At 40.8% G+C, this 15308-nt stretch overlaps 1 protein-coding gene across 3 annotated transcripts in view; it reads right to left on the bottom strand.

Annotated features, from left to right (window-relative positions):
- Positions 1-15308, bottom strand: part of If (integrin subunit alpha inflated) — a 61337-nt gene that overhangs the window by 36238 nt on the left and 9791 nt on the right. For 2 of the 3 annotated variants that reach the window (XM_076385039.1, XM_076385040.1), the window contains exons 2-3: positions 4950-5071; positions 1324-1442 (exon numbers count right to left, since the gene is read on the bottom strand). In XM_076385039.1, coding sequence (XP_076241154.1) covers positions 1324-1442; positions 4950-5071 — 241 coding nt within the window. Of the gene's footprint in view, positions 1-1323; positions 1443-4949; positions 5072-15308 lie in introns of those variants that run through there. The other variant, XM_076385041.1, reaches the window with a different exon arrangement.

Raw genomic sequence — 15308 nt, 5'->3', positions numbered from 1 at the left:
CTGACTAAATTACTAACCATTCAAATTTCAATTCCAAGCCTACAATATTCTGAAACACATGTGTAAGACATTCAAAACGCTTGATGTATATGTCCAACTTTATGAATATTAAAAAGGTTAACACTCTAATCTCCCTAACATCTGCGGAAGCACTAAGACCGACAAGCACCAGCGAATAAAAAGCAACCACCGCTCTGGATTCAATTACAAGCCGCTAGACAAACTGCCGCGAATCCGTCGAGGAGGATCACGGCCGAAAAATCGCAGAGTCGGCTCTGCGGTCTGCTCCTTTTGCCTTTCTTCGCCTGTTCAATCTTCCCGCACGGCGCACCGCAACCGCGCGTGATGTGCATGCACGCATGCGTACGGGATAGATTTGGTCGCGCGTGTGCGCACGCGGCCAAGTGCAGCGCACGTGAAGATAAGGCCGACGCTACATCATAGAGGCCTGCCGCGTCCTGGGGGAAGAGAAGGGCTCGGGGCCTCTGAGAAGGGCCAGATCTTCGCGTTAGATTGATGCTCGGACCACACTCGCGATCTTCTGATTGCTAAACGCATCTGCGCGCCCGTCGGCGGACGCATGCGTGCAGAAATCGGACAGCATGCTGGCAGAAAGCTAGACTATTATGAAAACTATTTAAATAATTCTTTATTGAAATTTCCTGAGTGAATTATTTTCTTGGTTACCTATCTTATTATTGAAAATTATAAGAGTGCACAGGAGCTTCATAGATGTGAGGTCTTGACAGTTTTTGTGGACATGGAACGCGTGTACACCGAGATAAATTTAATTGAAGATGGTACTAGTGTGAAGATAGAGGAAGTTATATGTAGAAATGATTGAATGCTTCTGAATGTTAATGAAACAACCAGAAGGATATCTAATTAAAGCGAGGTTTAAATTCGTCAGAACAGAGGGAGGTTACCAAGATGGCTTGATGTGTAACGGCGAGGCGTTTAGACGTCGCAACGGAAACATAGAACGAAATGGGAATTCGTTTGTTTTCGATGCCTGAAATAGAAGGCACGGTCTTCTGGGAACATACATACGCCTGTAATTTCTCATAAAACCCCTTCGTCTATTCGTAACCACCGCCTTTTGTACCTTCATAAATTCCGTCAAGTTGTAAAAAGGAAACATTAAAGGGGTCCTGTGTAACAACTTGTATTTACCCGTCACCCTCAACTTCCTCCCTTAGAACTTTTCCCCCTTCGTCAACTTACACGAGTAGTTTGTCTGTTATTCTGTTTCATTATTCTAAATGTGGATTCAAATATGCATTACTTAAGTTCTTTATGTAACTATTATAATGAATCACTCACCAAAATAGGTCCTTCCTCCTTGCGCGAAGCCGAGACTGTGGCGCCAAACCACTGAAGCGTTTTGTTGTCAATTTGGCTGAGACCACTTGGCACGTTTGGATTTTTTACATGATTATTCCCTGAAATTGGAAAAATCCAAAAATTAATAATATAATATTCGGAAATGTTCACTTTAAAATATTATTACAATGTTCTATACCGTTTTTAATTATCATATAACGTTGGAAAATAAAATAGTTTTCAATGAACGACGCTTCCTAACGCATCACTCAAGGTATTCTTCTAAAAACCGCACTTAAAGCAGGTGTCATCGGAGAAGACTCTCAGCAACTGCACCCTGCACTTTTCTTTCTCGATTTTACGAACGGAATGAACCCGTTAGCCGTATCGGTCAGACCAGACCCTTAAAGGGAAGTTGTCCTTCGCTTCCCACCCTTTAACTCGCGAACGCTACTAAAGGAACGCGATTATGTCGATACCAGCATACTGGAAAATCCTTCGAGTGTTATACACTCGTTTAAAATCATCTCTACTTTAATAGAATATCAAATCTAAGATTTCCATCGATGATAAATTCAAGAATCCTTTTTAGGCTTAATCACTTCAGATTTTTGAGCCTTCTCAGTGCACACAATCTCAACTTCCAACCCTAAATACAACAGAGAAACCAGCAGCAACCAATTTCCTTAATCACTGCTTCAGGAATTTAAATCTCCTGCCACTGAACCACATTTGCAAGGTGCTCTCGATCGTTAATTAAAACAACGATAAATTGAGCACAGAGTTGTCCTTAATGATACCAATTCTGAATTATCGACAGGGGCAGGCCTGAAAGTGGTCGCGTTTATCACGGCCCAATTATGTCACCAGTTACCACTCTCATTAAGGAGGGAATATCAATTAAGCATGCGGTATCGGGCGCGCGCACCGATGCGTCCGACCTTCCCCGAAGATCCTCAGGTGGCATTCAGCAAGAAATGCCGAACCCTCGTCGAGGCTGGACCGTAGGTAGAACGACCTTACGGTTTTCTGTATTAGGTAGAAGCGGCTTCTTGCTCGGACGTGGTTCCCGGTATCTCGAGACAGGCCACCACGCCACACCGACACTCGCCACTCGACAGGGTGTACCTGGAGGAGTTCCTCGAGACCCCTCAGGTCGAGCACCCGAAGAAGTGAGTGACCTCCGCGAGACCTGCGCGAGATCAGAGTCGCTTCCTCGTACGCAAACGGAATCGCAGATATGGGATGGACAGCGGGCGTTTGGCAGCTGAACGCGTTTCAGGATTCAAGATTTATCGATATGGAGTGCTGAGAGTACGTGGCATGGTTACGTTTGTTAACACGATCGATAATTCAGGCCTGCATTCAGGAAGTTGGTACAAGTCCTACAGAATTATTAGAAATATGAAATAAAAAGAGGTAAAGATAACGTACCACTATTAGTAAGAGTATATTCATAAGGAATCATTATTTAAATTGTCCTGACCCATATGTGGGACATGGGTCTGTGAACATGTTGACCCTCCTCTGATCGGTTCTGAGACCCTACAATCTCAATTTGATTTAAAAGCGAAGATACAATCTAACGACATGAAAATATATAAATTTATGCTTGAACTCAAGAGAAATAGAGACTGTGAGAAGCTGTGTTCTCAAAAAGAGCACAGAATCTCCTGCAAAATGGTGTTTCATTCGGAATGACTGATACTAAGTGATTAAGGTAATTTCTCGTTTAAAAAGAGCACAAAATTGAATGCAAAATGGTAGGCCATCGGCATGTGCGCGAGCAACGAATGTAATAAATGGTCGAGACCATCGAGTAAGACTATAATTGGACAAGATCGAGACAAGATCGAGCATTCGACTAGGCTAATTATCGATCAAAGCGAAGTGTCCGGGCGAGCAACGTTGACTAAGGAAGAGAGTCGACTAATTGGACGTGCAATGGGGCACGATCCTGTGTATGTAGTCAGTGAAAACGTTTCTTTATTAAGCGAGAGTGCTTCTGCTGGCATTACGTTAATAAGAAAGAGAGAAAATGAACTGTCTTACTTATTCTGCTATCTTACACTGTGGCAATTTTTGAACCAGCAATTTTCTTGCATCTAATTATAACAATTTCATTATTTTATACACAGATTGCATCTGTATGGTAAATTTACTGTAAGGTTGTCAGTTTTTCCTAAAACCTTGAAACAAGCTCACAGTCTATGCCAACTCATCTGTTACTTTCGAGGTAATTCCCTAGATCATCTCTTCCCAATCTAATACGATTACTTCCCACTGTCACAACAAATTAATTAATCTTCCCTAACGCGAGAGACATTTCCAAATGACGAATTAACCCGTTTTCAGGCAGCTAATAAATCAGGACCCCATAGCAGTCGATGAAGAAGACGTTCCTCAGGCAGCATTCTTCTCTCCCTCGGGAAAGCATCGTTCCGTGACGCCTGGGGCAACGAGGAGCGTGGAAAAAAGGAAATGGCGAGCACTGTTCGCGTCTCAATCGACGCTTTATCTCGATCCGGCGCTACCAATCGATCCGACTCGGTGCTCTCGAGATAACGCGGCGCAATGGCCAGCGATTTCCCGCCGATTGCTTTCGACCAGTCAATTACTTTCGCGCGGGCAAATTACGGGCCCGGAATCGTGGCCGATCAGCCCGAGATACGGTCGTTACGAGGTGTGTAAGCACGTCTAATTCGCGCCAGACATGATTCCACTAATTTGCATCAGCGCATTAGCGTTGGCTCTATGCTTCCACGGCTCCGCCGAGAGATCGTATCGCCGAGCGTGATTATTAATTTGAATGGTTGTCCACGAAGAAATTTATCCACGCTCGTGACTTGGTTCCGCCCTCCCTTTTCCCTTCGTCGACTGTTGCGGATTAAGCCATTGCTGGTTCGTTGGTTTTGGATCGCAGCTTCCTTTCATGGTGGATAGTTTAACTCTTAAATACACGAGGCGTGATACCTGCTAACGTATCTGTATTCCTTAATTACTTTTGTATAAATATTTGACTTACAAATCCTTCGGTAAACCAAAGTTTTCTTCAGATCCTTCAATTATAGGCTTCCTTCATGAGTCACGCGAAGCTTGATAAAATCGTGATTTTTCATATTTCTTAATTAACATTGGTAATAATCTAAAGCCTTGAAATAAGGAAGGGTCAACGACAGGGTGGGCGGAAAGTCGCCAGGAATAGAGGCGTTCTATAACCAGTCGGTTGGTTACTTCTCGCAGAGGGCTCTGACAGCGGGTGGAAAGCCAGAATGTGGGTCAGCGACTGCGGACAGCTAGTGGAGCACGAGATATGAGCCCACGAGTGAGCGACACGCTGTTGTACCTTTCAAAGCCCACGGCAAGTGCTGAGGTACAAGTGGAAGAAAGAACCGGAAAACAGATATCGGATTGAGACTGGAAGCTCTAATCCGTTCGTGTTCCCAAGACATCGTACGTTCTTTCATTATGCATAGGATTCTTCAGAAATCTGATAAGAGAAGAGCAATACTTTTGCTCTGAACTCGCTGTTCAGAATTAATGGCTTGCTTTTCTCTTTTACAAAGTCCGATGAAAGAGACATATAATATTCTCTCATAAAATAATATTTTAAAAAAGCTGCTCACCTTTGACATCGAAATGAATCATCGAGCATCGGTCATCAGCCCTGGTGTCGCATTTAAACACTGCGCCACCTCTGTAAACGTCGGTTTGGGGAGTCTGAGCCTCTGGTGCACCCACGATCGCCCTGCAAAAAGAGATATCGAAGTTCCATAAAATCGTGTTACAACGACATCAGTAACGTCAATAAAATATAATAAAATTGTACAAAATCTAAGAAGGAATTACGTCAGATATCCTACATGCAATGTTAGCAGGTCATTGTTTGATATAATACTCATTGTCAGTATCGAGAAAAGACGACAATGATGCGAACGTATTTCCGAGATCGAGGTCAGTGGTCACGAGCTATTTTGATCAGTGGCGCAAGAGTCAGTAACTGATCCGTTCAACCGACGAGTTATTAAACCAGGTAATGCAGTTACTACCGCAGTTTTTACTCCGACGATGGTAGCTGTGCAACGCTAAATGATAGCCATTTGGTTGCAACCGAACCCTAAATTAAAGAAACCCAAGGTGTCGGTTTACAGACAGTTGCTGCGCGATTGCCTAAGTGCGAACTTGCTGGTGATGGATGTGTTCTGTTCTAGGCGTTGCGGAAAAGTGATAAATGAGTCTCTAAAAGGTGAATCGATTAACCCCGCCTACTGTATCTTTCTGAATTTTAAAAATGGGAAACTGTTATAGCATTAGCAGGTTCCTTCATTATTTCTGATCATTATATTTTGTTCCAATTTCAAATGAAAAATTCTATAGAATTCAAGAATAAAGATCGTTCATTTTCCACGTTTTTCATTCTCTAGAGTTCATTAAGCAGTTAGCTAATCTTATCTTCACCGTTAAGCGAATTATCGTTCAGTTATGAACCTAAAAGTAGTATCAGCTTAGTGAAGGCCTAAACGCGTTCAATTATTTTAATGATCATCGTTTCGTGCGCTAAATTATCTAATTGTTCGTTCACTGAAGATTTAACGTCTGTCCCACTTTTCTAATAAACCATTCTCCCATCGGGTTGAGTATTAAAAAGTTGTTAAAGTTATTAGAAGGAAATTGATATGCGAAAATAGCACGAGCACAAAACACTGCAAACAATTATTTTAAGCAGTTAATGACTCATCATGCTTCATCATAAAATCGATTTACGTAGAGATGGGCGTGTACAGGTAATATTATAATAAGTGATGAGTAAGAAAAAATCAATCGCGTAATCCTCTTAAAAGATTCTGCCAAGAGAAAGGTTTAAATCGCTCTAATTCCATGATGCGATTAAAACTAGCTACCAAAACAGTAGGAGGACTAGTTAGGTACAGTTAGCTTAAATGAGTCATTCTGAGTTATTGTACTTGTACAGTAATAATGACCTTGCTACTATATTCTAGCTCACCTTGAACTTTTCTGAATGACAATGAATTATGGTTTATCGTAACAAGAACATTATTTCTGTCATTCGAACTGAATACTATTTTACCAAACGAGGAATACTTACGAATAACTTAGAGAATTTTGTAATAATTTACAAATGAAAAATGTCTTAAATTGGTCAGATTTATGGAGAAAAAACTGAGGACTTTTTGTAGGAAATGTTATCTTTGTCATTTGAAATATAAAAAAGTCATCGTTTAAAGAGCAACCTTGGCATACTCTAGCAATAGCCTGCAGCATGAGCTGCGTGTAGGTAAAAGTCGCACACGCGTGGATGAACATGCGCTAAACGACTGGAAGGAGAAGAGCGACGATTATGCGAGTTATGTAAGCGATTCGCAAGTCCGTGAGCGACGCGTCGTCGGAATCGCGAACCACCGCTTTGATAACAATAAACGCCAACCAGCGGCAAATTGCAGAGATGAATCAATTAACGTGGTAGCGTCTTTAATCAAGATTTCCAGAGGCACACTTTACCGCAGACAAAAGGAGCTTAATTAACGACACCTAGCCGACAATTTTTATTGCCTCGTAGGCGCGAAAATTGGTAGCTATTAAGTTGCAACTTTGTATTTTTTTTCTAAATTAAATATAGATCCATATAAGTTCTTTAAATTATACTGTTTAGTAATCTGTAATTTTATCAATTGATTACAATTGAAAGGGACAGTGGTCATGATTTAAATGGCTTGGACTCGATTAAAATCATACAAAAATTCTTAACTTCGTTTAGTGTTTTCTGTAGCTTTGCATTTCTAGAAGAAGTGAGATAATTCAATATGGAAGTGCATGGAGCATCTCGAATGAAACGGGGTCCATTTTCGTCGAGCTTCAAGCGAAGTTGCACTTAAAGGAAATTCGATATAGGTATATTCACAAGCTCGTTGTTCAATGGATTTGCGAACATGCCCCGTTAATAGCGAACGTGGGTCGGTCCTGACGAAGACTTAAGCTCGCCCACTCCATTTTTTCACCCTTTTTTGCAATCACAAGGAACTACGGTCACCGATATGTGACGCATGCACCAGAACGGGAATGCAGGGGCGAACCGGTCCCACAGGATACCACGAATACAGATGCCTAGAGATCTCTTTCTTTTCTTCTACTATCGTTATCCTTTTTCCTCTTTTCAAAGAGTTTCTTCGAATACTTCTTTTTCGTGAAAATTTTCCACTTTCGTGTGACCAATTGTGGCAAAATTAATATCTTAAGTTACTTCTGCTCTCCAGTCGTTTAATCTGAGGAACAATTGCCTTTTGCAATTTCTTCAGCATTGCACAAAACTTTTTCTTGGCTTAATTCTTGAATTCTATTTTCCTTCATTTTTCCCTCTTTTTCTTCAATCATCAATCGCCTTTTGTAATCCAGTTTTTCCCGTTCGTTCTCTACACCGTTATCAACACTCATAAACAAGATTCGATGACAGGAATCAATGAGGTAATTCAACGGTTAAGCTGTGACAGTAGGCGGCAAAGATGGACCGTCGTAAGAGGCAGGTTGAACGAGAACAGGCAACCTGACTCGACGTCGAGGGAAAGTTGAAGTGCATTGATTTACAATGCCAGTCCAGTTTGAAGAACAATTTAGATTCCTTTTTTATTTGATCGCGACTCGGCTCCAGTCTCGCGCACAGCTAGCGATAAGAACGACGATTTTGAAAACAATTGTCGTTGGAAACTGCTCGATTGAAATGGTATATCTTGGTAAACCTGTATCGGTAGGCAGGAACAATAGAACAGAAAACTCAGAGCAACCTTTCTCTACGAGTAATGGTACTGGAGATTGTGAAATTTGGAAAGTACAACGTTTTGCAATTTCTTGGAGGAGTGAAGAAATCTTAACGAAGATGGAAGAATTCGATAGAAGAGTACAGAGAATAGAACAGTGGGCTTATAACAAGGGTATCATTAAAAATCCCCAAATGGACACTTTTTTCTAAGATTACTTAAATCACAGTAAATTAAACTACCCCCATTTCCCTCAAAAACATTGATCCCTCTTCGAAATCTCAACCAACACTAACTCTCCCACCAAGAGATCTTCAACAAAGAACCACACCGCGGTACTTTTCCATCTTGCATTGCCAACACAATCAACTGCATCGCGAAACATATATCATCGTCGGCGTCAGCACACCCGACGTCCGACTTTCTTCGCGATCGGCGCGGACAAGCGCATCAATGGGCCAATAAATAAATCCATCGAGCTGTCTCTGGACGAGGCTCGTCCGCAAAACACCTCTGCATTACGCGCTACTCTGCCCTTTTACGCGGTCCTGGCTGAGGCTAGAACAGCGGTTAGAAAAATCGCTGCGTTGTTAATCCGTCTCGCATAAATTAGAGAGCGTGTCGCGGCGAGCGTGATTCAGGCTTCATCGCGATCGAAGAAGCAAATATCGGCGTCCCTTTGGCCGCGGCACGCGAGGCCGTGCGTCGTATTGACTTATATCGCGACGCGGGACAGACGCGCATTTGTAAGGCCGTATTTGGCAAAATCGGACGGCTCCATTCGCGGCGCGTTGCTCAATGCAACGGGGACCGTTTCCATGGGGAATCTCGAGCTTTGATCTCTGAAAACCGCGGATCCGAGGGCACGTACGCGACAAATTTATATACAGGGTGTTCGTCGACGCGTGGGAAGAGGAAGGTTGAACTCGAGGACCGTAGAAGAGCGAAAAAGGCTCGCGTTCGATGGGTATCCTCGATCCTTGAGCTTGAGGTCGATTCGATGAGCACTTGCTCGTGATGGAAGTTCTTCGAGTGGTCATTGCTGGCGTGGATGAAGTGGAACGTGCTTCATTGTGGGCTGTGAGGTGTTGGGAAAGATCGTTGCTTAAATGTTTTGTTGGACTTTTTAATGTGGGCTCTGTATGAGAGAATAGAGATTAGAACCCACATGAACAGTTGTTATGAATATTGCATGATTTCGATGATTGCCTTTGTTCGTGATCCTTGATGAAGAGTGTCGCTGGGTAGAGAATTTATTTATGTGGTCATCGGGGATGGTTGAATCCATAAAGTAAATACTATGATTCCTATTAGTAGAGATATTAGTCAAGGTTTTGGTCATGTCTGTGTTCAATGGTTCAATATGGAGCAATATGATCTCAAATAAATGCCTCTATAAACAATGACTTATTTTCAGACCCTGAATCGGTTCTCACGGTATTTCTTACATGCTAGGAAACACCCTATACATACGTTCACTTCATGTAAAGTCAGCCGTGAGCAGAATCCTCCGAGAAGAGTACCGGTACGAGAGATTGAAAGTTTAATCACGGCTGTTTTAATGTCCACAGACGACAGTATGATGGAAAATTCAAGATTATTACTTGAGGAACCGGTAGCATCAGTGACATAAAAATTCATGAGACAGTTGAAATGTGACGTGCTAATCTGATAGTTTTACATCGTCGTGTTAAAAATTAGATATAACCCTTAAAATGAATTCAGAAGTTCAACTCGAAGAAATGAGACTGTTATAAGAGTATCCTATTCCTTCAAGTGAATATGGCAAAGTCGCGTATGATGAAAAAATGTCGTGTGATTGGTTCACTTCCGCCACAACTATTATAATCAAGCAGAAACACGTGTATCTGCATAAAGAATCACGATTGTAATGCAGTCGCGGTATTTCAAGCCGGAAATCACGTAACACTTTAAGACCCTACAAAGGGAAGTGTACCTTGTGTACATCCATGGAAAGTATTACGCGCAACCCAACAAGTCACGTGAAATCTCACGATGTCCCGGTCGTAGCAGTCGTGGAGACATGCTGAGTATCAGAATGAACATAAAATTAGAATTTTTCATCTCTGAAAGGTAGAAATAAATAAGTTACAGCAAATTTAAGATAACACTGTCTGAAATATCACTTAAATTTAATTTCAAAAAGTAATTGCGCATTTACAATGATTGAACAATGAAAGTGTCCAGTTACACGCTGATACCGCTCTCTGGAGATACTTCCATCATGGTTCAGTGATAGAAACGTTTACATTGAACCCTCTTTCAACTTTTCTCGCTCTTATTGCTACATCTGTGGTGCAAGTATCTCATTCATCGTTCGAGTAAAATCCATTTGCACTGCCGAGAGGAAACTTCGTAATCGTTAACTCTTTCACTAATTATTGGAATACTAGAACCTCGAATACATCGATATTTTCTGTTCAGTTCTGCTCATTTTATTTCAAAAAAATTTTCTACGTAAAGGTACTTTATTTTTGAAAATTTTTGTACATAGCATATCTACAGTTTCAGGAGAAAGCTCAAGAAAAGGTGTACATGCGTTTGCTGGACTGAGCAGTGTGTAGCCATCTAGTACTACGATATTAATCACTGAGAAGACTGAACACAAGCGAGGAAAACATCGAAGAGGTTTTTGGAGTAAAATGCTCGATTAAGGTATAGAGTTCAGCGAACTTGGAATCTTCTCCAGGAACGTGCATATGGTAATGAACTCGTGCGTGCTAGGAAATTTAAAACCAGGTGGAATACACCTTCCACACTGTATGCACATGCAACATGGATACATTATCACCGAGCATAACGAAACTCCGCTACGCCAGTGACCATCCAAATTATTACGAAATATTATTTCTTCGCTAGTTAGTATGCCTTATCCAATAGAATTCTAATGAAGAGATATCTTTTCAGTGTTGAATAAAACGTGCGAGGAAAAGAATATACAGAGTATTTCAAGACACGTGGGCGTCATTAGAAAGATGAATTAGGAACATAAAAATAGTTATCCTATTTGTTTTTGAGTTATAAGCAGTTTTGCAATTCAAATATTTTATTGAGAAAAGATCTCTGCAGGAGAGCTACGTTTTGCTATCATTTTCGTCTTAAATATTTCATGACCATGTTTCATGTTATTGATTTATTCTCGACTCGAAATGTCGTTGGAATGCATTAAGATACTGTTTTATCTCATGTTTATACTGTAGACTACTGTAATAAATGCGAGTCAAGATAAATCTTGTCTTGACTAATACAGAAAGGAGAAAAAATTGTCATAGTGGCTTGTATACTTTCTAAATCGATAAGTAGGAAATAAAAGACTCCAAAGACATATTGTGAAAAAATAGGCGGCCTCAACATTTACTCCGAAATTAAGTTTTCTAAAATTTTTTGTTCCAAAATTTAGATGTGTCCTCAAGTTTTCATAAATTAGATTTTTTCACCGCAAAAATCGAGTAAAAAATCTCACAAATACTGCAAACTACAATTGCCGTGTCAGCCAGTAATTTCAAAGTCATATCGAGTGAAAAAAATTCGAGGGACACGCAACACGCATCTCGACGCGCGATCAGTCGATGACGCAAGGCGAACGGAGGCGTATTGACGTCGAGGCTTCGCTACTTTATAAGGAGCACCTCCTCACCAACACCAAGGCTTTTACTGTGAACAAGGCTTTGATCACTCCAAGCGAAATCGTGCGTATTCCAGTGAGTGACACACCGGTTCATTCGAAGTTCGATTCGTTTGTGCCGCCAAAATAACCGCTACGTAAATTTTCAGCAGCTGACGCGATTGGTTTCTCACCATCTGTCGACGATGGAACCAATGATATCACATAGACGTATGGATTAAATTCAAATTAAATATGATAAAAAAGTATAAAAAGAGCAACCTGATAGAAATATTAAGTAAAAAATACTGAAAATTAGGTAAGGATTAAATTAAAAATTACATGGTAGCTTAGAAAGTAGTTCATAAACTAATAAAGGGATATCAATTTATATGCACGGCTCATCTGGTCAAAGAATACGGTTCATCGCGCTTGGAATTGATTTTCATGACGCAAATCAGAAGGAATATTGAAATTCTGACTTACTCAGTCATATTTCCTGCTGATACGATCGAAAAATTACCAAGCACCCGGAAATGGTTTCTTTGTCGGCTGTTAATTAGAATACAATCCGCGCACCGATGCATCGCGATAATTTCAGTATTGCTTTCACGTATTCAGCACGTGACTTAATGGACAGTTTACCGAAATTTTAGTGTCCCTCCAGTACATAAATTTCAATAACTACTTACCATTCAATATCTACTTCATTACTTTTAACAATATATTTTTATTAATTTTTCTAAATATTATACAAGATTCTTTAACCAATCATAGAAATTCAATTAAAATTACTAGCGAATTTTTTTCCATTTACATAGTTCCCATTCTTTACTTAATTTTCATCAAGTCTACATTCATGCAAAACTCGTTGGCTTGTAGCTCGTTAGCTTAATAACCATATAATTCGTTCCAAGTTAATACAGAAACAAATTTTCACGTGGAAAAATGCCACAAGTTTTCCAGGATTGTAAGGTCTTCGGTTATTATGTCGGCCACGAGCAATTATAGAGCTAATTGAATATTCCTCAAGCGTAATTTACATGAGGCGGTACTGTAAGCATGCGTGGCGGGGCGTATGTGTCTTTGAATGAATTCAAGGCCATTCAGTGGTTTCGATTAGCGATCAAGATTAACAGTGTACTTGCGTGAATTTACAATTCAAAGGTAACAACTTGTTAACCGTGTATAGTTCCTTTTTGTTATCTCACCAGCAGTGCCAGCCTTTGGTGACACAAACTGTATCAAAGAATCGACTTTCTTAATGACCTAGGTACAACAGTAATATTTTAATATTTATAACATATATGTAAATTTAGAAAATGTTAATTGAAGAGACCATTTGAGTGCTTTCGCTTCAATATTCAATATATTTCAACGTCAAAGTACTAGAAACGACTGTGAACGAAATTAACATATCACGAATGGATTTCGTTTCGAATAACACGTCCTACAGCAAACGCTGAAATTCAAGAAAAACGCGTAGGCGTCAAACGACTTTCGCTTTCGACCTGCACACGTATCACTCGAATGGCTTTTTTAGACAAGCCGAAGGAAACTGCCAAGAATGGTCAGAAGACGTCCATCTGGCTGCCAGACTCGGTGAAACTCCGTAAAATGAACGTTCCCTGCGTTGGTCGCGCTCGAAACAACGCGAATTCGTTCGCTTTCCTGCTGCTATCCTTATCAGACAGCTGCGTTTATTTATTTACGCGAAGCCTCGTCGCTAATTAAAGATATCTGTGGCAAACACTTGAGACTCCTTTGAGATCACTTCTTTCGTTAATGTTTGCTGCTTAAATGGTTCGTGGAGCTGTAGGAAAACCTCTGCTTGACTTCTAGTTCGCAGAAGAATGTATTTTTAACGTGTTGGAGGATTCCAGTATACATGATCTTTAAACAATGAATCACTATAGAATGGTTCCCACTTTAACTAGAGAGATAGAGATTGAGGAAAATGAAAAAGAATTTCTGAAGTAATAAAAACAAATATAGAACTAAGAGATCATTTTTCTCTGAAGAAAGAAGAAACATAAGTTTATCAGCTGTAGTAAGCTCAATAGATAAATGACCGCAACATACATGAGATGGTACTAAAATTGGACTGGAGTCATCGCTGAGCGAGATCAATCACGGAAGGAATTGGGTCTCGACAAGCAACTTAATTGGCTGATCTTAATCGTATTAATGAAAGAGCAAATTAATCAGCATCGTTTCATCTGGGGTCCCGATGCGTACGACCCACTTCTATCGGCGGGGTCGGACAATGCAATTGCAGTTGCATAAGTATGACATCTTTTACAGTCTTATTTGTCTGGCTTATCAGTTAAGCGACCAATTAGACGAATAACCACTCTGTGCTTTCATTATTGATTTCAAAGAAGCGATTGCGAGCATCCTGTCTTGTAGGAGCATGTCTCCTTCCGCTTATCAAATAGATAAAGAAATTCACGAAGAATAACAAATAGAATAAATCATGAGGTAATTAAAGTACACGCACAATGTGTATTTTTTAATTATTTTTCTCGTTCTCCTTTACTCCAATTTTATTTTCGATAAAGAGACTTCAATTTCCTGCCAACTCATTTAAAAGTATTAGAAAAAAGTGAACGTTTGTGTGCGCTCACAAAAATAATTTCCTCGGGGCATTGCTACCTAATCAATATGACTAGAAAGGAAGTCCGAGAGGAACTATAAATCTTCGACGCGGACGTCCATAAAACGCTTTTCCCCGACCTTCGACTCACGTTATTCTCATTTGCGGCACGCACAGGAAAGAAACACGTGTCGAAGAGTCTGCAGGCTAACAATGCAATTTTGTCAGGATGACGCGTAGGTGAGCGCTTCGTCGCCATATGGTGGACAGAACAACTGACAAGGAGAAATTTCGGGGAACCGACCCTGGATGGACGGAAGACAGGAAGAAGGTATCGACGTGATGGGGAATCCCAGTTACAGACCTTTCATTTCCAGCTTTCAAATGCACGGGTACCATTTTTAGGGGGCGATAAGTGCAATATATCATTCGAAGGGAATCCCTGAAGCCTTTAGTTTCTCTAAGTATTACTGTCCCATTTTTTTGGAGTCCCAGGCAAAGTACCTTTGCTTTGAAAAGCACAGTGTTCTAAGCTTCTGAAGATAAAAGAAGCTAATTCCACATGTGACGTGATTTTTCCTACTTTAGAACCTATTAATATCTCTAAAGAAGTTAAACCATCCGCAAAGAACACAAGTATGTGTTCATGATACAAAGTATCGTTCCAGCTTCCCGCACAGTAGTCACGTCGTTCTCAGTTCCGAAAGAGTCGTGTAGTAGAGTCCACAATAGAAATAGCCCTGGTACACCTACACAAGGTGCGCCGAAGTATGTTTACTGTACAGAGCACGTATGCTCGGGATATTCCCGTGTCGACACACGTACTCGCAATTGTGATTTCAAGTGTATCATGAATCACTCCGCGGAGAAACGTGATACCGACACGCGATACCCGCTGTCAATTCGTGTTACTACCAAGGATCCCGCCGGTGGCCCCCGTGTGCCGGTGATCTACGAATTGATATGAAAACCGCGACGAGGCACCCCTGTATCA

Source organism: Calliopsis andreniformis, chromosome 9 (assembly GCF_051401765.1).
Source record: "Calliopsis andreniformis isolate RMS-2024a chromosome 9, iyCalAndr_principal, whole genome shotgun sequence".
Lineage (NCBI taxonomy): Eukaryota > Metazoa > Arthropoda > Insecta > Hymenoptera > Andrenidae > Calliopsis > Calliopsis andreniformis.
This window is presented reverse-complemented; position numbering and strand designations above follow the sequence as displayed.